General features: G+C 34.2%; 1 protein-coding gene and 1 long non-coding RNA gene across 2 annotated transcripts; one reads left to right on the top strand and one right to left on the bottom strand.

The window, feature by feature from the left end:
- Positions 1 to 25,753, bottom strand: LOC136808284 (uncharacterized). Its single transcript, XM_067064819.1, has 11 exons — positions 25,496 to 25,753; positions 22,167 to 22,285; positions 21,370 to 21,546; positions 19,050 to 19,196; positions 18,331 to 18,495; positions 16,675 to 16,744; positions 16,324 to 16,402; positions 3,491 to 3,650; positions 2,590 to 2,633; positions 1,064 to 1,124; positions 1 to 99 (listed from the first exon to the last, which is right to left on the bottom strand). Exons 1-11 carry the CDS (start codon positions 25,713 to 25,715, stop codon positions 73 to 75), a joined length of 1,269 nt encoding a protein of 422 aa, XP_066920920.1. The 5' UTR covers positions 25,716 to 25,753; the 3' UTR covers positions 1 to 72.
- Positions 14,061 to 15,362, top strand: LOC136808290 (uncharacterized). The gene is made up of 2 exons (XR_010846858.1): positions 14,061 to 14,472; positions 14,690 to 15,362. It is a non-coding gene; the product is annotated as an uncharacterized lncRNA (long non-coding RNA).
- Positions 25,754 to 27,615: the final 1,862 nt, after the last annotated feature.

Raw genomic sequence — 27,615 nt, 5'->3', positions numbered from 1 at the left:
TTATAAACATGTTTCTTTTACGTACCATCATTCAGTTAAAATCTTTAAAATTTTACAAAATACGTAAAATATTCATTTTTTGACCAATGGAGTATACCACTAAAAAGAAAAATAATTTCAATAATTTTCAAAGTTTTAAGGTTTTTAGACACCTTGAAATAAAAATGCTTGAATATCATTAAAACAATGAACAATATTTACAAAAAAAGTTAAAATCATATCCAAGTCCAAGTGCTTTCCTTCTGGCTACCTTGTGGTAGCACTCTCATGGGAAATTATTCTAAATACGCAGACATTTCTTTCATTGAATATTTCGATTTTGGAGAGGTTCGGTCTATACACGTTTTTTTTTTATTAGAACCCATGTTTATAAGAACATTTAGGCTGAAATTCGTCGAAAAATTAAGAACATCGTAAGAACATGCCCAGCCTCAGTTTGGAAAAAAATTACAAAAAACCATTTTTCTTCTTTTCAAGCAGTTTAACCGAACTTAGGCATGGATTTTCTAAAATCGAGAGTCAAATATTGTCCAAATTGTACCAATTTTATATTCTCTTTATTTTGCATGATATTGTCGATTTAGAGTAGTCTGAAAAATTAAAAACGCATTTAAGAACATTTAAGGCTGAAAATTGCTAAAAAAATAAGCACATCCAGGCTCAGCCAAATTTTAAGTGTTCTAACAAAAAAAAACGTGTACTCGAATCCTTATTGGAGCAAATTTGAGCTTTAAAATCCTGAGATCCTAAGCTCCCAAGTCTTAAGTCTCATGTTAAAACTCTACTTTCTAACTGTAGTTTAACGCACTTAAAAACTATTTGTGGTATTTTAAAATTTCGCAGGGAAATTCCCTTTGTCTCAAATATTTTGCCCATGATTGTAGAAGCAAAAAAAAAAGAGTGTACATTGTAAGCGCGTAGACTTTGAGTATTACCACACGCAAAGACTTTGAGTATTACCACACGCAAAGACTTTGAGTATCACCACACGCAAAGCTTTGTAAAGTCACTCAACGAAGTCGCTAGTGAGAAGTGTAGAGAATTTTTAAGATCTGTAACATACCTCATCAGTCATACCAGCAATCAAACGGCCCTCTGTATTGAATGGTGGCTTCAAATATCCCCTAAAGTGAATAATGAAAAACAAAAATGATTACCGCAATGAATTTCTTTTTCTTCAAAGCATGCAAAATGGCCTACGCAAAAAAAGGAATCAGAATTTGAAATTATCATATCAGACACATATTTCATATCAGGACAGTGTCTCACTATTGTTATATTATGCTGATTTAAGCTTTCTTTTCCTCTTTCTAACCAATCTTGCTCCACATCCATGTCAATCCAATGTGAAAAAGCTTGTGAATTAAAATTGATGAGTAAGCAAACGATATCACCCTTATTCAGGGCCCACACCACCGGGGGGGGCAGGGGGGGCATGGCCCCCTCACTTTTTTGTAAAGAAAATTTTTTTCTTAATTCCTATGATTTATCTGATTTATTTAAATTTCAAGGCGATCAGAAAAGTTCTTCGGAAGATATGGGACCCGAAATACCCCTTGGTAGCACTTTTCTGTGAAATATAAAATCTCCAACTTATTACTAAAAACGGGGGTAGTGATATGATATGACAGTTTTTCGATCATAACACATTTTACGATCTCTTTAATGACCTCATAGCCAAACTGTGTTTAGTGTTTTGGGAATTAGCAAAATTCTTTAATGATTTAAAAATAACAAAGGCAATATAAGTTCATGGTTATCTTTTCAGTAAAAACAATTATACTGTGATTTCACTTCGTTTCGAAATAATCAATGATACCAATAATACCAATGCACCAACACTTAAACACTTTCCAACTTTTAATTGCGCTGTTCAAAATAGATAACATAACCCCCGTTTTTAGTAAAAATTTGGAGATTTGATATTTCACAGAAAAGTGCTACCAAGGGGTATTTCGGGTCCCATATCTTCCGAAGAACTTTTCTGTTCGCCTTGAAATTTAACAAACTTCTTAATCTAAGGTTGAACTACCACTGGTGTAAAAATGAACGTTATAGCATAAGTAGAAAAAAAGGTCAATTTTTACAATCGCAAATTTAACCGCTAAAAATCGCGAATTTTTCAACCAAAAATACATTCAAATATAGCGCTTTCAATTCTCTAAAACAAGCAAAAAAAAATTCCATAATTATATTTGACTATCAAAAGTTACAGGCATTCTTGTTTCCACTGCCAATTATATCTGGACAGACTTTAGTAACATAGTTCAAGTTAGAAATAATAGGGAAAAAAACGGACTATGCCTACGCAAAGGGAGCTTAGAGAAATTCTCCATTCTCTAAGAAGCTTAGAGAAATTCCCCATTCTCTAAGGTCCTAAGTAAAAAAAAAGCTTTTAGAAGTGTTAAAACGCTTTAGCAGTAAAAGTACTCTCCGGTTCCTAATTAACGATTAACGCCGAAAGAGTGAAAAAAGCTTTAAATATTAAGGCTTAACAATTTAATATAGTTGTTCTGATGAGATCCAATCAATTTTCCAGAAAACAAATAGGGCACGAAATATGCTTATTAGCGTAAGTACTTGACTTACTTAAAATGTTTTTTGACCAATTTATGGAATGTCTCTACAGGCTCCTAAAAATAGATAAAATGATGATTTCAGAGTGTTACCCTGGGCCCGGTTTTTCAAAAGTGGATTAGCGGCAGATTAGCTTAGCACAGAACCGTCAAAAAATTAGCTTTAAATCTGGATAAAATCCCGATAAAATCAGCCAAATTTTAATCCTGCTCTGAAGCTTTTTCCTACAAAATAAGTGAAGTCGCTGCATTGAAGTGAGAAATTCGAACGAAAAAAGATTAAGTGACGTCAAGATTATGATTTTTGAAAACACAGGCAAAATGTCCACGATTACTTAATCTGACGTTCGAACAACGGAAGTTAATTGCCGGGATTAACTAATCGAAATCTAATCGCGATTAGTACTAATCGGGATTTAATCAAAAATAATCCGCATATCCGGAAAAAAGCGTAACAAATTGTATACATTTAAAAGTTAAAATCCTCAAAATATTTGAAGTTGTTTCTTTTCTGAAATTTTGTTTCGTTTTTTTTCCGACACGCTCTAGTTTGTAGTCTAAAATTTTGATGCAAAAACTAGACTCCGCATAAAAAAGAATATGTATTTTATACGATAGTACAATACTATAATACTATTCCCTAACTTTCAGGCAGGGGGCGTACAGGTTTAACGATGTGACGGAATTATCCTTTTTTCAGTCGGTTTCTCGATGTAAGAAGAAATAATGACTTCATTTTGGTGTTAAGGTGTTAAAAATGCAATGCGTTGCGAAAAATTAATCCTAGTAGTTAATGTTCTCGGTGTCGCTGGCAATCCAAAAAAAAACACACCAAATTTTCGGTGTTATCGACCCGCCCGTACGCCCCTTTTTTCATAGGATCGTAATCATAATTGAAGAACTGGTTGACTCACCAATGAGGGATTCATATTTTTACAAAGCCATGTAAACCACTTCATTCCACAAGCCACATGTGTGATCTCATCACGGTAAATAACATCCATTAATGCGACAGAATCCTCGTCTTTCTGTGCACCAAATCTTTGTTTTGTCTTTGGGTGGACATCAAGACCCCTGTACATAAAGGTTAAAGTATTTTATAATATGAGGGGGGTCCCTTTGACTCATGTATATGATACTTTAATGGGATAAACTTTCGCAGGGATTAAATTTCGCGGGTGGCACTATTGGGTGGCAATATTTTCACGATTTTGTGACTTTTACTGTCAAATCATACATGTTGGTTGTTGAAATACGCATTATTTGCGCTTCTTTGATGCAAGTAACCATTGAAATAGTATTTATTTGACATATTTTGTTTAGAAATATTTCGCGGATGAGGCCGTTCCAAATTTCCACTAGGACTTAATTTCGCGGATTTTCGCGGATGACACCCAAATCCGCGAAATCCGCAAAATTTAATCCCCGTGACAGTTTATCCCATTAAAGTAGCCAAGCTAAAGTACCATTTAGTACATTAAGCATCAGTATTTTTTGAATTATAATCCAATAAACCTAATGCTGTATTAGCAATTAGTAATTACCAGGGAAGGGGGCTAGGCGACAATACTCTAGGTACCTAATACCCTTTCAACGCCCCGGACCTTATTACGATTCAGCGTGTTTATTTTTGAAATGAAAATTCTTTTATTTTGATCTAACCTAAATGGGCTGTTACATTAAAAGATCATACAGGGGGTGAGCGAACCTTTTCAAGTCAGAAAAAATTATTGTAAATAAATGTGTGGAAACCCCCCTGGAAAATGGCATAATTTGTAAAAATACCCTTGGCAAAAATTATTTTCGTACCTTAAAAAGGGAGTGGACGAGCTAAAATCATTTTTTATCTACTAGAAATCTTAGAATAACTTCTTACCCCCTTGGAAAAGTGAAAAAATACCCCCTGGAATTTTTTTTGGATTATCCCCTGGAAATGTTCGTCCAACCTGTATGGATAAGGAATGGAATGGCTCAATAGTTTATATTAATCTTTATATTTCTCCAAAAAAAAAATTTATTATTTCTTGAAAATTTATAAGGCATCTATAAAAATTAATCTAAACATTTCTTTTTTACTTTCAAATTGTAAAAAGTCACATATAGCCTTTAACAAATTTTAATTTCATCTAAGTAAATTTTTCGAGAAAACATGTCTGGTAATGAGCAGTTTTTCTCAAAAATATTTCGCAGATAAGGTCTTTCAAAATTCCATTGGAACTTGATTTCGTAGATGACACCCAAATCCGCGAAAATAAATCCCCGCGATAAATTGTGTCTGTTCAACGAACAAAACTTTTTAGTGAGTAAAGCCATAGTTTTCGTTTTTCTCCTCGAAATGAAACAACCCTTTTTGGTTAAAAGGTACATTATTACATAACATGGCGAAGAATAGGTAATACCGTTTGTGTAGTATGTGTTGTTCTTATCATTTTACCATCCGAAACATGTTTACAGCGCCAAAACACGATTGAGGCGTAACAAGGCTTTCAGAGTTCTACGGGATGTTGTATCTCTCAAAACATAAATGATAGGATTCAAGACAGGTGACATTGCTGTGATAGCATGTGTAATCAGTGCCTCATAGTAGATTTTCTCATCTGTTATTAAAGAATAAATTAAAAGGCACAACACTGGCAGATGACACACCAAATAAGAAGTGTTCAGCAAAAGTAAATTCTTCAGTACTTTAGTATTGCGATTGCGGCGCTGACAGGCCGGCGCCACTCTTTGATTAGCCCGCATCATTTTGTATAACAAAGTGTAGAGGATGGGCATTGATATCATTGTGAAAATAACAAATATGACTACAACTAACAGCATCAATTTAACATTCACGATTGCTACCAATGAGATAGCAACACAAGTCAGAAATGCAGCCAAGTTTATGAGTATGTTTCGTTTCCGTGACATAATGTGATAGTACGTTGCGAATTTGGCAATCTTTAAATATCTGTTATAAGTTATTATGATGATAAGACAAGACGAGTAAAGCCCATTCAAGTTGTTGAAAAAGGCTTGTGTTTTAAGAGCGGTACAGTTTGATCGCAATTTCAAATACTGGTAGGCTGCACAGAAAACTGGTAAGACAAACATACAGTTGAAAGAATCACACAAATTCAAACTAAGTAAAAGCCGAGCGGAGTTATCAAACTCACGGGGTCGGCGCCGGCCGGTTTTCCATTGACAATACAGTGAAAGACCATTCAAGATGGTACCCAGAGCAGCGATAGCGGTATATAAGCTGACGATTGTATAACGCTGATTATCCGTCAAAATTGACACGCACTCCATACTCTTATCTAAATTTAAATCTCTTCTTCGATATTAAAGAAGAAGCTGTAGGCTGACCGACGCTGTTTTCTGCGATATGTTTTCCAGCTTTGAATGAAAAACTCAGTCGGTAGATCACAAGCGATGCGAAAGTCGTGAGTTCAAATCTCACTCCAGTTCACAGTTTACTACTTAGTTTGCCGCCAAAATTATGAGTTATTCTTGTGTTGGCGCAATATGGTCCGAATCTCTTGATGCAGCTCGCCTCACGTTAAGTCAATAACATGAATGGCAAAATATACCAAAGAAGAATTAGAAGAATTAATTTAAAAATTTAAAAAACTTCTTTAAAAGCTCTTATCCTTCAACAAAGGACGTAGGATATACCTCTTTGTCACCGCAAAGAAGCCAGAAATTTTCAGGAGGTTTACTAAAGAATTTGAAAGACAGAATTACCCTTGAAATTGCTACTTTATACCCCCTGATGAGTAATATACTATCAAAAATGATAAGTACTTAATAACAATAGATGCCAAATTAATAAAACAATACGATTAGAGCAGATGTAGTTAAGTTTTGAGATTTTTTCCAAACCCCCCGGCTATTAGGTACCCGAGAGTAATCACGAGATCGTCTAAAGTTAGATAATATAAGACAAAGGTGAAAGATCGTGCAATTCTTTCCTCGAATACACCCGTATTTTTTATGTGGTAAAAGTATTTCACAGAGCTTAAAAACTCCGTTCTAATGTACAGTACGAACACAAAGAAGTTGCATATATAATTTATTGATAAGTGGGAGCATTGATTTCAAAGCCCTGAAGGGGCTATATTCGAAACTTCTGGATGGGAAATGAAGCCACTTATTTCCAATCCAAAACACTTGACCTGCATGTTCACTGCAAGATCTATCCAATAAAATATGCAATATGTGTCTATTATTGTTTGAGATTTGAGAAGAGAAAATAGCTGAGAAAACATTAATCAATGTGGGATACAGTTGATCATAAAATAATTTTTGTACTTTAACTTCTAATTTATTGCCCCCGCAAGGAGCGCAGCGACTGAGGAGGCACTCATAGCTTCACGCAATATATTGGACTGGAATCTCGATTTTTTGCGAATTGTTTTTGTTTTTGTGTTTGCGTCGTAAACGGCTTTCCGGCTAATTTACTACTCCGTGATTTTACGGTAGCATTTATAGCCTAGCAAATAGCTTTTCTTTTTACACATGAGCGGCGTTCATAGCCTAGCAAATAGCTTTTCCTTTTACATGATGAGCGGCGGACGTTTTTCTTTATTTTTCTCTTAGGAGTTTTTTTGTCGTAGATTGATTTGTGGATTAAGTTTTCAAAAGCAGGTAATTCTTTGACATTGCACGTTTTTGTTTTAAAGAGGCCATTTTGATTTTCAAATCTGTTCTGAAAGCTCTTTGAGCAAGTCCAGTAGTCGATTTGCATTAATTTTTTTCAAAAATATAAGATATAAAACACAGTGAATTTGCTGACAGTCAAATTAAACAATCTGTCTCCTGTCTTAGACATTCAGATTGACTTATCTTTCGGCCAAACAGTTTGATCAGCACGTTCAAACTGCCACAGTTCTGAGAGGAAACTCAGGGCTGGGATAAACACTGTCAAACCCAGTTTGAGTAGCACCCTCAAGCTGATTGAAAGTGAATTAAAGTAAAAGAATTATTGAAACTGAATTACACTGCTTATTTAAAAAAGTCTGATTATAAAAGAAAAGCCAAATATTAGGGGAAATTACGTTCTGTGAAACTTTTGTTTTGAAGCATAAAATTTCAGTGTCACTAATAAATTACAGCTTCTGCAACAAAGAAATTTTTTCTCAGTCATGGAAGAGGAAGACTTTTTAATTGATTTAGACACTGCATTGAGTGTTGCGCATTTTCAAAATTCAAGCAGAACAACTGCTGGACGTACCTTTTCTTGCGCTGTTGATTGTTTTCTTGAAATATGTTACCGCTTGCTTCTTCCAGAAATTAAAGATAAGATGTTGTTTGAAGAATCAAGTGAATTTTTTACTTTGCTTCAAATAAGTGGGTCAATGGAAATTCCATTTGAAAATAATAATAACATTAAAAGTAATGCTTTTCGACTGCTGGATGAAATTAGAGAACCGTTATGGTCAAGAATCATTGGGAATTGTGATACATTTAAGAAAAGAGATTGTAACGCAGAGTTCCAAGAGATTTTTGGAAGTGACATTTTCAAGAAATTGTCAGAGAAGGAGAGAGACACATTTTTGAAGCGAGCTTTGTAGTTCAAGGTATTTGTAATACTTGTGGTAGTGAAAAAGAACGTAGAGAAACAGGTAACATTGTTAGTATCCTTTCAGAAATTATGTATCCAGAGATTATGATTGATGCAAGTTCATGGCCGAACTGTTTATTGACTTCTCTTATTAATCCAAGCTCAGTAATAAATTGCAATACTTGCTCTGTCAATATACCGGCACAGGTTCAAGCTGTTGATCTTCCAAGTTTTCTCTTGATAGAATTTTCTACTCCATTATGCATAAACAATTGCAGATTTTTTGAGCAGATTTTAGTGAAAGAAACTAACTATAAATTACATGCCATTGTAAGGAATTGTGGTGCCCATTTTGCTTGTGGTATATTTATTGAAAATAAATGGGTTTACATTGATGATTTGAATCCTGACAAAATATTTTATCAAAACATTAATGAAATGTTTTCAAAAAAACAATGGAGGATGGTTCTTTGCGTTTTATAGAAAAGCTTCCGAAATGATTGATTTTGTTATAGACACCACGACTATTCAAGAAAGAAAATTATTTAAAGGACGAAAAAACTCATAACGTTATTCCAAAAAATGAGCCCAAAAAAGAATATCCTAATCGGAAGAGAAACATAATTAACTATGAAGGTCTTTGTAGCAAAAGTAATAAGAAAATTAAACTTGACAATTTATTTCAAAGTATTGACAAAAAGGTAAAAAATTTGAAACGAAAAGCCAATTATGAGCCTGCTAAGCGAAAAGCATATTATGAACCTGAAAAGCGAAAATCCTATTATGACCCTGAAATGCAAAAATCTTATTATGACTCTGAAAAGCGAAAAGCATCTTATGACCCTGAAAAGCGAAAAGCATTTTATGACTCTGAAAAGGAAAAAGCATATTATGACCCTGAAAAACAAAAAGCGTCTTATGATCCTGAAAAACGAAAAGCGTCTTATGACCCTGAAAAAGCAGAAAGCGTCTTATGACCCTGAAAAGCAAAAAGCATCTTATAACCCTGATAAGCGAAAAGCTGACTATGAGAAAGAAAAGAAAAAGCCAATTTACAATTCACAAAAGCGAAAAGAAAAATATGATCCAAAACAACGAAGAGAAAGGTACAATTCGCTAAAACAAAATAAAAATTCGAAAACCCAACAAAAAGAAACGGAGCTTAATGGAAATATAAAAGATTTTCAGAAATCCATGAAGTTCTCAATAACTCAATGTCAAACATGTTTTGAATCCTGGCCGATAAAAATTACGTCAAAAGTAAACTCAGTCAATGATTTCATTTGTACGCGTTGCAAAAGAGACAAAGGAACTCCAAAAAAATTCAGTGCGGATAATAATATGAAACCAAGTCCCGTGCCAGAAGCATTGAAAGGTCTCACGCAAGTTGAAGAAATGCTAATAGCTAGAGCTTTTCCAGTAATGCAAGTGTACACCCGACCAAGAGGGGGTCAGAGAGCTTATAAAGGTCACGTTTTAAATTTGCCTCATAATGTTCAAAAAATTGCAGATGTCCTACCACGAGAGCCCAGCGACATTCCTGTAATGATTTTTAAAATAAATGGGAAAAATAATACCTCAAAAGAACTTGTCGTTAGACGTGAAAAGATTTTACAGGCATTATTATGGCTGACAGGAAAAAATGAACAAGGTGAACCTAATAATTTTCTATATAGTGAAATCAATATAGATATGGAAAGGCTACAAAAGCTGCCTGAAAATGGATTCATTGACTTACCAGACTTGCACATAATGAATGAGAAAAATGATATTGAGAGGGGTGAAGAAAATGAAAGTGACAACGAAAATGAAGATGTTAGTGAAAATGAAGAATTACCAGATTTAGGTCCAGTTAATGATGATAACAATGAACGTGTTTTTGATGAAAACACTGAAATGAAATGAAAAGTTTCTTACCATCTAAACTAAAAAAAGCAAAGGAAGCTGACTTAACAAAAAGTGAAATTTTGAATACAAAAACTGAAGTTGATATAGGAAGTACTCCACTTAGTGAATTCAATACACCCTACTTAGCAAGTCTTGCATTTCCAACATTGTTTCCAGACACAAAAGGTGACCCAACTAATCCTGCAATCATAAGGGAAATAGCAAAAAGTGAAACAGAGAGAGTTTTGCTGAAAAATTGAAACATTTAATCAAATTTGCCGAAATTGATGACAAAGGAAAATGGTTTTATAGATTTGCATCTCATCCAAGATTTTCCTTTTGGGGCTTCAATATGCTGTATAGAAAAAGATTGATTAGTCAAGGAAATTTTTTTATCAAGCAAAACCCAGGTGAAGCTAATTTGAGCATTGAAGATTTACAAGATCTTGTTAGGGATAATGATCACTACGTAGTAATGAAAAAACTACAAAGATACTCAAAGAATGTAACAGGTACGAATGCCTATTGGTGCGATGTCAAGGAAAAATTAAAAGCCACGATAACACAAATGGGCACGCCAACTATATTTTGGACATTGAGTATGGCTGATTTTCACTGGCCAGACATTCATGATTTATTTTCTTCAAATGACGAATCTGAATCTGCTGATTTTAGACAAAACATTGTTGATAATCCTCATATAGTAGATTGGCTCTTCACTGAACGAGTAAAAAGTTTTGTAAAACATTGGTTATATGAATCTTTAAATGCAGAATGGCATTGGTATAGGTTTGAATTTGCTGTTATGCGTGGTTCTATACATTGTCACGGTTTAGCAAAATTGAAAGATGATCCGGGAATATGTGAGTTGACTGAGAAGGCTCTGCAAGGTTTTTTGGCTCAACAAACTTTATCAAATCAAACAGAGATTGACCTTGAAAATAATACTCTTTTAAATCTTGCTGTAATCGAGGGAAACAATGCTGAAAGGCAAATCTGTGATTATGTAGATTCTTTAATGACAGCTATGAATCCAATTGAAGGACCTGTTGATGAATGGGAAAAGCCAAATGTTCATCCATGCAAAAAAAGACTTGAGGATATACCTGAAGAGGATTTAGAACAAGATTACATAGATCTAGCAAATAGCGTGCAACGGCATACAAAATGTAGTTCAGCCTATTGTCTAAGAACTAAGAATGACAAACAGGAATGTCGTTTTAAATTTCCTTTTGAATGCTGCGAGAAAACACATTTAACCTTTGAAAAAGTAAAATTGAAGGGATGCGGTGAAAAGTATGTTCCAAACATTGTTCTGAAAAGAAATGATCCTAGAATGAATAGACATCAACAACTTCAATTACAATCATGGAGAGCTAATTGCGATATACAAATTATCCTTGACCACAATGCTTGCTTGAATTATATTGCCAAGTATGCATCAAAAGCAGAAAAGATATCTGATGTCGCAAAAGAAGCGTTTACATCTGTCATTGGTAATCTTTCAGGAAAGGAAACTTCTGGTAATATTTTTCGAAAACTGATTATCAAATCTGTCGGTGAAAGAGACTTTAGTGCTCAAGAAGTAATGCATCAAATTATGTCTTTGAAACTACATTGCTCTTCATTTGATGTTGTAAGTTGCTCTCTTGAGGGATCAAGACAAATGAAAATTGACAATGATGGCGTTGAAACCAAAACCTCTTTCTTAGATGATTATGCTTCCAGATATGTTTATGAAGACAATGAGATTAGGCAAAGTAACCTCATAGATTTTGTTTCGAACTGGAAAATAAGTGCTAAAGACAAAAAGATTCAAAAGAGGAAAAAGGCAGTTGTTGTTCGTACTTTTCCAAATTATAGTCCAAACCCAAAGAGTGACAGTTATCCTTTATTTTGTAAATTCCAATTGATCAAGTACAAACCATGGAAGGATTCTGTAGACAGTGTCTGGGAAGGTTTACAAGCAACAAATGAGACATATTGCCAGAAATGGAAAGAATTCATTAACAGCTCTTTAGGAAGAGAATTCGTTCCGAATTGGAAAAGGCATTACATCAATGCAAACAATTTTGAATATCAGGTTGAAGATGAAGAAAATGAAGAGGAAGAAAGTGAAAATATTTTTTTTACGTGAAGATTGGATGGATATAGCAGACCTGAATTCCATGCCCAATAATGTTTCTACAGAAAATCAACAATATTGGACTGATTCTTATGATTCTTATACTCAAGATCAAATTAATGCAATGCCCTTTTGGATTGAAGAGAAAAAAAAAGACTTTTGAAAACGATAATCCCACAGATTATAGTCAATATCAAGTTGAGAACTTAAATGCAGAACAGCTCCAAGCTTACAATATTGTACATGATCATGCTCAAAATATAAATGCTGACCCTTTACAAATGATAATTACTGGGATTGCAGGAAGTGGAAAGTCATATTTAATAAATTGCATTAAAAAACTCCTTGGCAAAAAGTGTTTATTGACATCTTATTTTGGTATTGCTGCCTTTAATATTAATGGAAGAACATTGCACAGCACTCTCAAATTGCCAATTCGAAGCAAGTTAAAGCACGAACTCAAAGGAAAGTCACTTGACAATTTACAAACTGGCCTTAAAGACATAGAGTATATTATTATTGATGAATTCTCTGTAGTAGGCCAAAGATTGCTAGGCTGGATAGATAGTCGCTGCCGTCAAGCAACAGGAAAATTAGAAACTTTGTTTGGTGGAATGTCTATTATATTAGTAGGAGATGTTGCACAGTTACCACCAGTCATGGATGATGTATTGTACCATTCTTTTCCAAAAAATGAAATTGCAGTTGCAGGTTATCTGGCCTATTGTTGTTTCAGAACTGTCGTAAAACTTAAAGCAAATATGAGATCTGCTGGTGAGGATGAGTCACAAAAGAAATTTAGAAAGGCTTTGAAAAATTTGAGGAATGGAAAATCAACAATGGAAGACTGGAATTTTTTCTTGACCAGACAACCTGAAAAAAACCATGTTGATTATAATAAATGCATCAGGCTATCTTTTGCAAATGAAGTTGTCAGAGAACATAATGGGAAAATGTTGGATTCTTTACAATCACCCATTGCAGTCATCAAAGCAAAAAATACTCCACCAAGTGCGTCAAAATCATCCTCAGAAGAATTTGGTTTAGCAAATGAAGTTTTCCTTGCCAAAGGTGCCAAAGTAATGCTTACAAGAAACTTGTGGTCAGATGTGGGACTTTGTAACGGAAGTTTAGGCATTGTCAAAGACATAATATTCCAAAGAAACCACTTGCCACCTGCGCTTCCTATAGCTGTTATAGTAAAATTTGATAGATATACAGGGCCAAGTTTTTTTGATGACGAAGATAATTGTGTTCCAATTGTGCCTATTATAGAAACTTCATCTGAAGATAACGTACAGAAAGAAAGAATGCAAATACCTTTGAAACTTGCATGGTCGATAACTATTCATAAATCTCAAGGTCTTACATTGGATAAAGTTGTAGTGGATTTGGGAAAGAAAGAAAGCATGGATGGTTTAACTTATGTTGCATTATCACGTGTGAAAAAGCTAAGAGACATGGTAATTGAATCATTTCCATTCGAAAGAATCAATAAATTGAGTGAGGGTAAAAGATTCAAATTTAGAGTACGCGAAGAAAGCAGACTGGAAGAATTAGCAGCACGAAACAAGCCTTAGAAGTAATAAGATGGAATAATTTAGTATATGTCATGTCAAAATCATTGCACGGGGGGGGGGCTCAGGGCAGGGAAGGATATTTAGCAAAAAGCAATATTTTCTTTTCTGTTCTCCTTTATTTTCTCTTCCTTTGAAATAATTCCGAGTGAAATTATTTAGTACTTTTTATCATGAAAAAATTGATGAATTTTAGATAAGAAAGATTTCAAAACTGGTCCAACTACAGGGTGTCCTATGAATAATTCCCCAGAACAATAGATGAAAACATTCTTTTGTTTTAAGAGGAATTTTTGATGGGATACTTGCCTAGACTTTTCAAATCCTTTACATTAGTATTATTTTTTTTATCCTAACTTATAGAATATTATATTGTTTTGTAATACATGAATTTTTTATATCTTTATAATAAATTTGAAGGATATTATATTTTTATACAGAATTATTGAAATTACGTATTATTTATGATTTTGTACAAATTTTATTTGATTGATTGAATTTACATTTATTAGTTCCAAGTTCCAAGTTGATTACAATAATGTGAATGTGAATTGATGTTTAATCTTTACCACAGAACAATAATGAACAATGATAAAAATGATAATAGTAGAACAATCAATGAATATGGACAAAAGTGATTATTTTTGGTGGTTGAATTGGCAACGAAATTCCCTTGTAACGAAAATTGTTCGACAATCGTCATTCAGCATACTCTACTCCCAACAACAATGCTTAAAAATCCTGTATTATGGAACTTTGACAGTAAGTACAAATAATTTTTTCATTATGTACTTTTATTATTATAGGACTTGGTTTTATTAATCTTTTATGTTTAACCTGTGTTCTTGTTGATACTTTCCAGGCACTATTTGGGAAATTAATATCAAAAATTGAAAGAAACTTGTGAACTATTTTGAGGAAATTTTAGTACACTCACCATATTATCATCTAATTTCATGTTTCTTATTTTCCATTTAAGCTTATCTTATGAAAGAGGATTCATTTACTTTGACAACGCAATATTGCCTCGTTACTGCTACGATTACCACGTTACGTCATCATTTTCCATCCTTCTACACGATATTGCTGTTACAACTGCAAGATAACTGGCATATCAATTTTGTCCATGAGATCCCTTGTCATACCGTTGGAAAAAGTCCTGGATACGCTATTTCCTGATTTCTGCTCATCAATATTGCCTCGTTACTGCTACTATTACCACGTTACGTCATATCATTTTCCATCCTTTACACGGCGCTGTTACAGCTTCTAGATTACTGGTAAATCCATATAATGTAAACAATTTTGGATCACGATATCCTTTGTTTTAACCGTTGGGAAAATTCCTAAGTACGTTGTTACCTGTCAATTTTTGGTTCCTGCTCGTTATGTTTCTGGCTCATAGCATTTCTTACTTATGCTGTTTGGTTCTACTATGGGTCATTTATATTACAAATTGGTTGGAATATAGTAACATGTCTTTTGAGTGTTTTAGTATCTGTGATTGACTCTACCTGGACACTTTTGCTAATGAATATTTTAAGATTCGTATTTTATTATTTGTAAAGGTATTTCACGTTTTTAGAAAAAAATATATTTCATTTATGTAAGCTTTATCGTTGATATCTCAAAGAAAATGCTTTTGAGAAGAATCATTCGAATTATTTCTATAATCATTTCCAAACTTTCGCTATAAAGCATTAAAAAGCTTTAATAAGCATTAAAAAGCTTTAATAAGCATTAATTAGTCTTTATAAATGCTTATAGATAGGCATCTGTAGCGGGTGGCAGTTAGTGAAAGCTATGGCTAGTATAATATAAGACGGACCAAAGACGTATTGTATAGGTTTTGGCCTCAAATATTGGTTAGCCTCTTAAGCATAAGTTTTGGGGTAAGATTGTCCCCACCTATACAATCATCTTTCCTATTTATAAGGACTGCATACAACCATAACTTTAGGGCGGGAGGGTGGTAAAAAAGATTCTCATTGAGCTTCAAATCCCTCACCGAAAGATCGAAAGAGCCAGTCTTTCGGTTCACTTCTGCCATTTTGAATACAATATAGACCCAAAGTAATGATATTTAGACAAAAAGGGTGGAAGGCGGCCGCCCATTCTCCAGGCCCTGGCGCTGAGTTGGTTATCAACTAAATTACAGTTAAACTACTTAAGCGGTCAAATAAAAATCGATCAATTCCACATGTCCACAACCAAAAATAGGCTTTAAGGTTATGTATGAATAGTAACTATGCTAACAATATTAAATAGGATTTCCAGGCTAGATCGTAGCAGCCTGATTTTGAAGTTGTTGTATAGATGTTACCAAGTTAATGTATATATGTGTTTTACTGCGACGGAGACGGTAAGGTTCTAATTTGTCTACATCCTGACTGACTGACTGACTGACTGACTGAGGACGACGGTAAATCAGCACTTTTACTGTCCTTGATTTCGCGGGTCAAAACTGCGGGTTATTCCAAGTCACTATATCGTTCTTAAAAGGTGCAAATATAAAAACTCGCTATTATTGGATTTAAATAACGCCTTGGACCTGCTTGGACTCTTCCATGAAAAAGAGACCAGATTCAAAAAAAAGTAAAACGAGATATTTACCTTGCTTCGTGTACCATGTGTACAATAGCTAACCTTGCAAGTAAATCATAAGATGTCTCTTCTGCTGACTGCCATAAACCTAAAAAAAAAAGAATTGAAAGTCAGTAATTAGTTGAGCTTGGACAACATTCATTACATTTGCATTAAATGCAACTGAAGAAACTGAAGTGTTTTTCATGTCGATTTTATATTGGTTCTGGATAACGCTTATTAAACGTATAACCGTATTGATTATCCTTTACTTTACAACTTTGTCACTGATTAAAAAATTATTTAAAAACTAAAGAAAAATTTGTGAATGGGATTTTCTTTTGAAGTCAACAACGCCATTCTCCCGTGACTTACTCTTACCATTGTGTACTGGCAATGCACCAAAAAAGCTTCCCAGAATTTCCAATCGTTCGTTCAACATTGCAAAATGCTAAAAAAAAACAGATGAATGCACCGGTGTTGAAATTTACCTGCATCATTATTTGAACTTAAGGCCTGTTTCCATCGATCGCGCGAGCGTGCACGCTAGGCCAAAATTCTTAAAATAGATTTGGCCGCACACTCCGCGCGATCAATGTTTAATTTCCATCAAAAACATACACAATCTGTATGTTTACATTTTTTGTTTACTCAGCAGTTTTTCTCTTTCTTGATTGGTTGAAAAATTATCAATTGAGATGTGCGATCCTGTACGCTCAAAAAAATTGAAAATTTTCAGCGTAGAAAAGAGCACAAAAGCGTACAAGAGAGTACACTTTTTGTGTACAAGAAAATTTAATTCGTGTAGTCAATAGGCTATTTTAGGAAATTTTGCCCTAGCGTGCACGTTCGCACGATCGATGGAAACAGGCCTTTATCCGTGCAAGTACGTAACGCAAAAATAGACCTTTTCATAAATTTAATCACGAACAACGCTGAACCCGTTTTTGAAACTATTGTTATGGTAATTGATTTCCAAAAGAGTTCATAGGAGGTTCACGGTATTTAAAAATTAACTTTTGAAGACTCAAGGAACATTATGACCTCGGTATTGGTTTTAAAACGAGGCAATCGTTGCACTCAAAATAATTTAAGAAAAGGCCCATTTGTTTAAATTATAGATGAACGTAGAAGACTTGCGAGCTGAAGAAACGTACCGTGAAAAGCACAGCTCTATTCATCGCGCAATCAGCGAAGACAAAAGTAACCATGACGACCATCCAAGATCTTGGATGAGCGTCATAGTCGATATCTTTATTCCCGTCGTTGAAAACACAACTTACAAAAAGTCATCAATGCTTTGTAAAAAGAGTCAGTGATAGAGAATCATAACATAAAGTCTGTCTATTATTTCGATTCAATTAAAGTGACATTTCCATAATTAAAAGTTTAGTAATTACTGTTATACATTTGGGGATCATGTAAAAGATTTCTTTTGAAAAAACTCATTTCAACTACACTTGGAGGTTTCTGGGGAATTCGTAAATAGTAAACTGCATACTGATACAGTCTGCTAGACATTAATATGGTAATATTTGCTCTTCATCTTTGATTTTTTCTACAGTGATTAGATTGACACATGCGCGATAAAATTTCTATTATTTGTCTTCAGAGGTTACTATTTTCTTTGAAAACTTAACCTCTGATACTCAGGGTAGAAGAAACGAGTTATAGTAACCTGATAACAGCTGTTTATAATTTTCTTACGCGCACGGTAAACCTCTAAAGGCGCTAGAAAATTAACCATCGGAAGAAAAAAAGTCCTCCCGCCGAAAATTCTACAACAAGAATCTTGTTGTGCGCCGGAAAGTAAAAAACTAAATTTTCCTGATACGGCACCCTTATCATAAACATAATCACGCAACTTTGTTGTGACCCAGTCCATTAGACGAGCGCGGTCCTTACGATTTTGAGATAGCTTATTCGTCAGATTGTTATGTTTTCAGCCATTCTCTAAGAGCTTCAGCGTGGTGGGCAGAATCTGATCTCAGGTTAAGCTATAGAGAATCAAAACATAGAGAATCTTTGCATACTCGCCTTGGCTTCATCGTCGGCGACTTTGATAAAATCATCGAAAAATTCCATCGGAAGTGGTTTATCATTAATTTTAACTGTTGAAAACCTCCCCATGACATCCCAAGATAAATCAATAGCCCATTGTTCAATGTTTGCCAAAGAATGGATCATTGCAACACGGCTCTCCTGTGAAGTGAATATAAGGGAAAACGCTTGTTGCCCTTCTTCCATCTCTCTACAGGGTGTCACGAAAAAAAACTTTTGTGTCAGAACACATCAATTGTGTAATAAAAAATATTTCATGTACGTCTTTTTCAGACATTAACGGTCGCAATATTAAAACTTGTTAGTTTCTCTTGTATTCGTGTTCTGACAAAGGACATTTTTCGGGACACCCTTCAATCCAAACTATCAAGCTTGATAAAATTTTGAGCTTCAAAATTCATGTTTATTCTTGTTTATTCTTCAAATTACTGGCAGGTGGCCGGGAAATATTATCAAGTGTGTCAACTCAAAATAAGTCGTAGATCCGTTAGCATCACCCGAACTACCATCATTGACCTCAGTTTGGTAGAGAACTACTAAACTGAGGACTGAAGTGAGATTCGAACTCTCGAACTTTTGCATTACTAGTGCAACTGCTCTACCGACTACTCTACCGACTGAATTATCCAGTTCAAACCAATTGTATACAGTATTTGGCATGAAAGAGATGACTGGGGTATTATCTAAATACTTACAAGTGTTCCTCCCTTCCCTCTCTTGATTCTTCCAGGGTCTTTGATTTGTAGACCTTCTTGACGTTTGGGTTGATCTGGCATTTGCGCATATCCCACTGAAAAACGTTCTTTCAACCAATTGGCGTAGTGTGCGCGTGTCAGTTCTGACTGTTAATGTAAAGAAGAACGCGGTATAAATAATGACATAAAAAGAGATTCGAGGAGAAAGATTTTCTGTATTTATCGAAACAACATGTATTCCACGACGACTGCCTTCTCTATACAGTGGATGCTTATAGTCCTTTATTGTGCTATCTAGCAGTTGACTTCTAACCGCTCACGCGATGTGAGTGCGTTTCCCTGCAATAGAGGTTTTTCCTATTACACGTTTTTTTTTATATAAGGAACACGTTTATAAGGAACTCGAGGCTGAAAATGGTTAAAAAAAAATAAGGAATTGTTAAGGAACTGCTCAGGCTGAGAATAAGTGGATTTGAAAATAATGTACCTTATTGGGACTAATTTGACCAAATTTTGATCTTTCAAGGGGCAAAAAGTTCAAAGTTTCCTATGTAGTAAGGAACTCGATAAGGAACTTTGAGACTGAAATTATCTGTAAAAATAAGGAACTCCAGGCTCGGAGCAAAGTTAATGTTCCTTATAAAAAAAAAACGTGTAGCAGATTCATGTAAAAAAAGTCACGAAAAAACGTCGAGTAAAGCTCTAATTGGCTGACACGTGCAAAGATTACCTCATACTCTGCATATTTTGAAAAAGTATGCTTATGTGTGCAATATTCAGCCAATCAGAGCTTTACTAGACGTTTTTTCGTGACTTTTTTACATAAATCTGCTAATATGAAATGCATGTATTCTGACACATATCATCTAATGCATTAATCCGGTGAAAGCCAACCGTGAAAAAGCCAACAAAAAAAAACAAAGACTTTGGTATGTCTTCTGACATTACATCACGGATCCAACAACTTATTGCTTACAAGTGACAAAATCAGTAAAATCAGTCAATACGTCACTTGTAACCAATCAGCTGTTGATTCCGTGGAAGACACTGCAATGGTGCATATCATGAATTATAAGCATTTGATAAAATACCTTTTTCATAGGATCTGAAGTATTTAACACATCCTTTGCTATACCACATAAACACTCCGTTGGTGAATCTAAGGTGGCAGACAAAAAACTTCATCAAGCTGTAACATCTTAAATTAATCATAGAATCTTGTTCTATTTGATGAAAAAACTATCAAAAACTATCAAAAACTATTTCGTGCTATACTTAAAATTATCGATCTTTTTTCTGCTGAATCTCAGTTTTTACTCCCGGGTATCTAATTAATTTTCCACCCAGGACATTTTTATTCCAACCCCCCCCCCCCGCTTATTAAGTTTTGAGATTTTTTACAACCCCCCCCCCCCCGCTTATTATTAGATACCCGAGAGTACATGGTTTATAAATTGAAAATGATTTACTTGTATGAAAAGTGCAGGAAATTTGAGGCGAAAAAAAAATTTAAACTAAATTTAAAACTAAACTATGCAAAGTTTCAACCTTTTAACCTATTTTAAGTGTATCTATCGTATCTAAATATTTAACGATCTTGAAATTTTTGTTGACATTGGGACTCCTGGTACAGACAAACCATTAATGGGCCATTAAATACTGATCTCCTACAAAGTAACTACCGGGTGTGCCACAAATAAGTTACTCTCTTTGATTTGATATTGCAGGCACTAGCAGAAAGATTTTTCAAAGATTGTTTCGGAATCACTCAGAGGAAAGCCTAACTTAAAATTTGGTGTATTACTTTTTAATTTTACTTCATTGGTTCAAAAGTTATGTTCAAAAACCTAAAATATCAAGTTTAAAGAATGACAGAAAAAAGTGAAAAACGAGAGTATTAAATTGATTGTAATATAGTCACAAAACGATTTCATGCATCAGAAGTTAAGAACATTTAACGGCTTTACAGACTCTAAAATACCGAATTTCTTAGGGAAATGGGCAAAAATACTCATAAAATGGTACAAATAGGAACATGTTAAGAACATTTTTAGGCTTTACAGACTCTAAAATATCGAGTTTCTTAGGGAAATGGGCAAAAATACTCATAAAATGGTACAAATAGGAACATGTTAAGAACATTTTTAGGCTTTACAGACTCTAAAATACCGAGTTTCTTAGGGAAATGGGCAAAAATACTCATAAAATGGTACAAATAGGAGCATGTTAAGATCATTTTTAGGCTTAAAACTTAAAAAGTTAAGAACATCCAAAGGCTTCAAAAATTTTGGATGTTCTTATAAAAAAACGTGTACAAGACGTATTCCTTTTCGTCTTTAATTTGTAATTGTTCGAGTTTTTGGATTGTTTCTTCTTCTTCTTCATTTTCTTGCGCCTTCTTTATTTTCACTTGGTCTTTTGTATTGGTTAATGATACCACGTGATCACATTTGATGTATAAATCACCATTCGCTGTCCGCGTCTCGTAAACGTTCGTCTGAGAAATAAAATATTTGGTGTCATCCTGAACTTTCTCTAAAATTCTGAACTACACCCCCTTCTCACAGACCCGGTAGAATTTTTTTCAGCCCTTGGGGATAGAATTAACGGATTGAAACTCGATGGGAATTGATATTCACATATTTTTTTGTGAATGAGGATTTAAATTCTTTTGTTTTAAAGTCCAAAAATGCAATGGAGATGGGAAAAATAGCACAATATTTTGCAGTGAGGATTGGTTTATTTGATTATTTTCAGTGGGAACAAAAATTGGAGGATAATTTTCCATCGGGGACGATATTTTTTCCATTTTTTTCCATTGGGAAGGGTTCCCAGTGGGTCTGTGAGAAGGGGGTGTAGAACTTACATCAATTCTAAAAAAGAAATTTACCAAAACTTCTACCCGCTGAATCTAATTTATTTGTTTGAATCTCAGGATTCAAAAGGTCAAAATTGTTCCAATAAGGCTGGGAATATAGGGCCTGGGAAGCCATGGAATCCCTCCAAAAATCAAAATATCTAATGGAATAAAGTTGAAGTGCCGAAATTGCAATTCTCATCCGAACTTCTGAAAAACCTTAAAATACCTAGAAATATCAATATATTTTTGTGTCTTACCTTTAACCCAGTAGAAGATGTACCATCTTTTAAGTTGAAATCATACGAATGCCATGGACAAATGATTGCCAATCCTTCATTCCCCGTATCTTCAATATCTCCAAGTTCCAATGGCCCTCCTGTTAATATTTAAGCACAATCAAAATTTACTACAACAACAAACTGATGATTGTTTGGAAGAAAAACAAAATCACCAGAAAAAGTAATTTCAGTGCTTCTAATTACAGTCAATATAGTAGAATTCAATAGAAGGGTTTATCAGAAGTGAAAAAAGCGACCAATTAACAATCTGAGCATTCTTAAAACCACAAAATAGCAATCCCATTTTGTTGGGCTATTCGAGAACTTAATTTTAAATTCTTCCTTCATATTGAGGAGATCGGGTTTCATGCAGGTGTCCTCTAAAACTTGAAACTTAGAGGGGTTTCTGAAATTTGGCTAAGAATTCAAGGTATGGCACCACTTAAATTTGCCAAAAATCCAAAAGAGGTCCGTCTCTTATGTGCATGGTCTCTTTTAAAACAAATTAGACGAAAAATCTGAGAGGCTTACCAAAGTTTCCATAGCTTAAAGGGTCAACCTTCCACAAAAGACCTCTTATTGGGATAACTTTTTCTAGAGAATCATTTTAGCTGTAAAAAACTGCAGGTATAGGAAGCACGTTTAGCAGTGTTATCTCTTATTGGTCAGCCTAAGCTGAGCATTCAAATAGGTAAAATTTTCCACCATCATCATAAGACGACAAAAAAAAAATCCGATTTCCCGATCTCATTTTGATTTCTAAACTTTCTTCCGATCGGGTTAACTTTTTGGGTACTTTTAGCGTGCGTTGTTTTTACAGATCATAATGTGGTGTTTCAAGATGGCGGCTCAAGCGATAAGTCAGATGTGATAAGTCAGTGTTGTCCCAAAGTATTTCCAGTGTAAATCTGTTGCAAGCTTCAATTTCTGTTATTATATTTCACATGATTTTCATCAAGGGGATTCTTTTTCTACATCTTTTGAAGGTTTAAAGCCGTTTGCTCAAGTTTTTGTTTATGTTGAATTTTCTGATACTTTTTATTGCTGCTTTTTGTTAGTTTTTGCAATAAAAACATATTTTTCTTGTTTGCCTCTAGGTGGGATTGATGGTGTTATAATGTTATTGGAATTTGATAAAGTTTACAAAAGTACAGCTACTGTCTAAATTTGATAAAGACTGGATGCAATCGTGCTTTTTTGGACTTGGTTTGGACGTGTTTGATGAGGCGAATCGCAAAAAATTGTTTGGTTCCCGTCATTTCTACTTTAAAAAGTGGGGGTACGGTCGGTCGGACAAAAATATTTTTCTTTTAAGAAGCAGCTACATCTTGTTGAAAGGGAATCCGTGTGGACTGATCGGAATTAAGAAATTGAGAAACCGTGGATAAACTCTCCATTAGCATGCGGCTCGCTACTTCGATTTGAAAACTTGTAAACATAGAGCGTGCAGAGGTCGACAGTGGAAATCCAGCAAAGCAGCGGAAAAGCTTTCCCACTCTCCAACTTTACCTGTCGGTCAGATGACGGGAACCAAATGATGACATCACATCTCCTATTATTGGACTTGCAAAATTATGACAAATGGTCTTTGGAAGTTGATCAATTATAATAATATTAATATATATAGTTCTTGTTGAAATTGATCAAACTATTTTTCACGCAGTTCCGGAGGCAGATTCTGTTTTTTTAACCTTTTCTAACCTTGGCGCACGTTTTGACTGAATGATGTAATGGATTGAACTAATAATTAATTGCTACTCTGCTGCCCTGTTGAATTTATTTATTATTGCCGTGTGTTATTCCGCCAAGGCGGTAAAGCGATCGCCCAAATTCATAGACCAATCAAAAGGGAGTTTAAAGCAAAATGGGGAAAAAATGAGCTTCCCTGCATAGTTATGAATTTTAAGTTTTGCTTTCGATTATCATTTGCGACCAGCAAAGTCTTCAAGATGGTTGTGTGCATGTTGTGTAACTTGACGGTACTAAACTACAAAATTTATTTACGAAGACTGGATGTAAATTATGTTTTTCTGACCTTGTCAAATTTTGGCTTTGACTGAATAGCAGTCAGTTACGTACCTCATTGGCCCGGGCATTGGCCTTGCAGACAACTGACAATGGTTTCTGTAATTTGACCAAGTCTACCAAAATACAGTTCCTGTTGAAATGTTATAAATATGAACTACGTTTTGCAAAGATTTTGATGCAAACTGTGTTTTTCTGGAGTTTAAAGTGTTATTGGAGTTTTATCAAGTAAAACAAAAAGTACAGTTTCTATGTATATTTGATGGATATCTTTATTTTGGTTCTGACGTTTTGGCAATTTTCTTATTTATTTCTAGATAACACTTTGGTCAGATATGGATATTGTCTACATCCAACAGAAAAAATGTATCATAACTGACTGGAATGGAATTAACAAAAAGTTTAATTACACTATGTTTCTCTTTTATTTTATAGTAATGAACTATAGCTTAATTGTTTGATGTCATAGAAACAGTGCTACAATGCTAAAGAGAAGTATACTTTGATCTTCTCGTGGGGGGGGGGGGGGGTTGGAGGAGCTCTCAGGCTTGTTTTACATAATTTTAAATCAAGCTATCAAATGTTTCACATTTAGTACATTATTCAACATTTTTAGTCTACTCTGTTTCAGTACATCTCTTACATCTGTTAACCCACTTATTAAAGCTATCTAGCTAAGCTCTATTGGCTGACCTTCCAGCCTCGGCTGGTTATCTTGATTTTATAAAAGAAAACCGAATGTTAAATTTACGTTTGATTGTGTTTCGAAAGATTATTTTTCCCTTCATTGGGCGGAGGACAATTTCTCCATTATGCTAATATGAAAATCGGTGGGTCGATAAACCCATTCAGGCAACTTGGTAATAACTTAAAATATCCCCTTCTCTTAAAAAAGTGAGCAATCATGTCTTATGTCCCCTAAAAAGCTTCGTTAAAGGTTTTGTTTTTAAATAAGAGTGATATCGTATTTGCTTACAATTTTTATTCACAATGAATTGAATGAGCATGTCTCTTCATTCCCCCTTGAGCTCTTTTAGGATGTATGCGTTCCTTTGTGAAATTTAACAACTTGTAATTACCTTTATTCACAAGCTTTTTTAAATTGGATTGATACAGATGTGGAGCAAGATTGGTCAAAAGAGGAAAAGAAAAGCATTTTTTTGCTTATATCAGCATAATAGGCAGACACTGTCCTGATATGAAATATGTGTATGATATGAAACGGGAACACTTATGTAAAATAAAACCTTTAAATAGCTACTACTGTATCCTTAACTACGTACCTTCATGAGGGCATGCGCAGTCGATAGCATAAAATTCATTAGGGCCAATACAAAACAAAACAATATTATCAATTTGGGTTTGTTCTTCATCTTGGGTTATGTCAGGGTATAAGAGAATGTTATCTTTGCCAAGTAATTCATCGATTGGACCAACTTTTTGCCATTTAGAATCTGTGACAATTCCATTGACTGCCGAGATCAGATCGTTAGTAAATTCCATAGAGTGTTGATTTGGTTTGAAAGTGCTATTTTTTATGTTCAACTATAATTGTAGAAAATAACATTAGTTTAACCAGACTGCTTTATATCCTATTAATTTTTAAGGGCGAAAATCACTTTCATGAGCAAATAAAATCATGGACAAAAATGTTTGAGACAAACGCAGGAATTTGCAGTAAAAATGTCAAAAACAGAGCCTCCTTCCTCCATTTGCAAATGTCCAGTGTGTATGGCCGTTGCACCGTTCATTGAAGATTGCAAATGGGGGAAAAGGGGAGGGGGTATAAGGGAATTTGCTTTTGTCTTACAATTTATGTCCATAATTGTAGAATGGGATAATTTTGTAGGTTTTTTCTGAGATTCATACACAAAAATGAGTTAATACGACTACGTATCTGGAAAATGACGTCAGGGTTACCTATAAATTGAAACAGGAAGTGCAAACTGCTAAGACTCGTCAATCATAAAAATCTAGCCTGTTGTTTTATGAGTATGTTAGCTGAACAAGTAATTCATATTTGCAGCTAACAAACCGTAGGCATCGAAAATAATGAGTACAGAAAGGGCCTCATTTTTAATGAATACAGAAAGGAGTTATACTAAAACCTAGATTTTTATTTAGAACAGGAACTGATAGGACCTACTTTAACGGATCGACAAACAGACAGATAGACAAACAAGGTGTTTTCAAATTATCTATGGTATTGTCTTTTTCAAAATAAGTATTATCTATTTTTGATCTTTAAAAACTGAAGGTAGTATGACAAAAAAACTTTACAAAAAATTGGCTCCATTTATCAGAAATTTTTCCCCATTCTAGTACTATAAACACAGGAAATCAAGTTGAATATGATAATTCTTTGAGAATATTGTGTGGGGTAATTCACGATGCTTGATAATGATATCAACAGGGAAAAGTTTTCTAATAAATCATATTTTTCTATTTTCCAAAACATAATTTAAGTGCAGCATATTATCTAAAAAACATTCGAGAATTTTGACGATTACTTAGTACATTCATTCGTTCAAAAGTGTGCACTAATACTTTCGAAAAAACCTAATTTTATGCTGTTTTTTTCACTTAGCCACCTTCTAGAGGTGAATAGCTGAATTCAGAAGGCTTCAAACAATGTCTGTACAAAAATAAAGTTTCTAGCACCAAACGATTACGTTTTTTAATGCGTTTTACATTTTCATTTCAAATTCTTTTTCTCAAATTTTTTTTTGAAGATCGTACGTAGTGCTCTTAATTATCTTTTCAACGATATTTAATTTGTAATTTTTAAAGAAATTGAAGCATTGGTTGAAAAATGGCAAGCAAAAAAAAAATTAGTGCACACTTGAAGCGATTGTACTTTCCTCCTACTTTCAAAGCACTTGACAATTCTAGGTAATTTTACGTTAAGACAATTTTTGACCATCATTGTAACACATTTTCGTGGATATTCAAATGTCCGTAATTTGAACCGTATCAGTTAATTGGACAGTGAACCGAACCTTCATTTTATTATTTAGAATAAGCTGAGATGAAATTTACTGCAATAATCATAACAAATCGAACTCAGCCCTTAGCAAGGATGATCAATATAAAATATTTTTAGCAACATACACGCTACTAAGATACTTTAAGGCTAGAGTGTGTCCGAAAAAAAGCTGACAATTATACAAAGAGAAAATCTTTTAAACTTATACCAATTTACACATTTCGTTTTTCGAAACCTTTCATTGAATTTAAAGTCACCCAAACAAAAATCTTTGCATCTTACGGAAATAATTTTCGATTATAAAAAACTTTTTCTGGACACACTGTAAAGGGGGCTGAAAATAATTCAGCAAGTCAACGGTACAAGTTATATAGAGAATAAATATATAAAAAGTAAAACTTGCATCTATATAAGTTA

The sequence above is a fragment of the Clytia hemisphaerica genome, unplaced genomic scaffold (assembly GCF_902728285.1).
Source record: "Clytia hemisphaerica strain Z4C2 unplaced genomic scaffold, Clytia hemisphaerica genome assembly, whole genome shotgun sequence".
In the NCBI taxonomy this organism is placed as follows: Eukaryota; Metazoa; Cnidaria; class Hydrozoa; order Leptothecata; family Clytiidae; genus Clytia; species Clytia hemisphaerica.
This window is presented reverse-complemented; position numbering and strand designations above follow the sequence as displayed.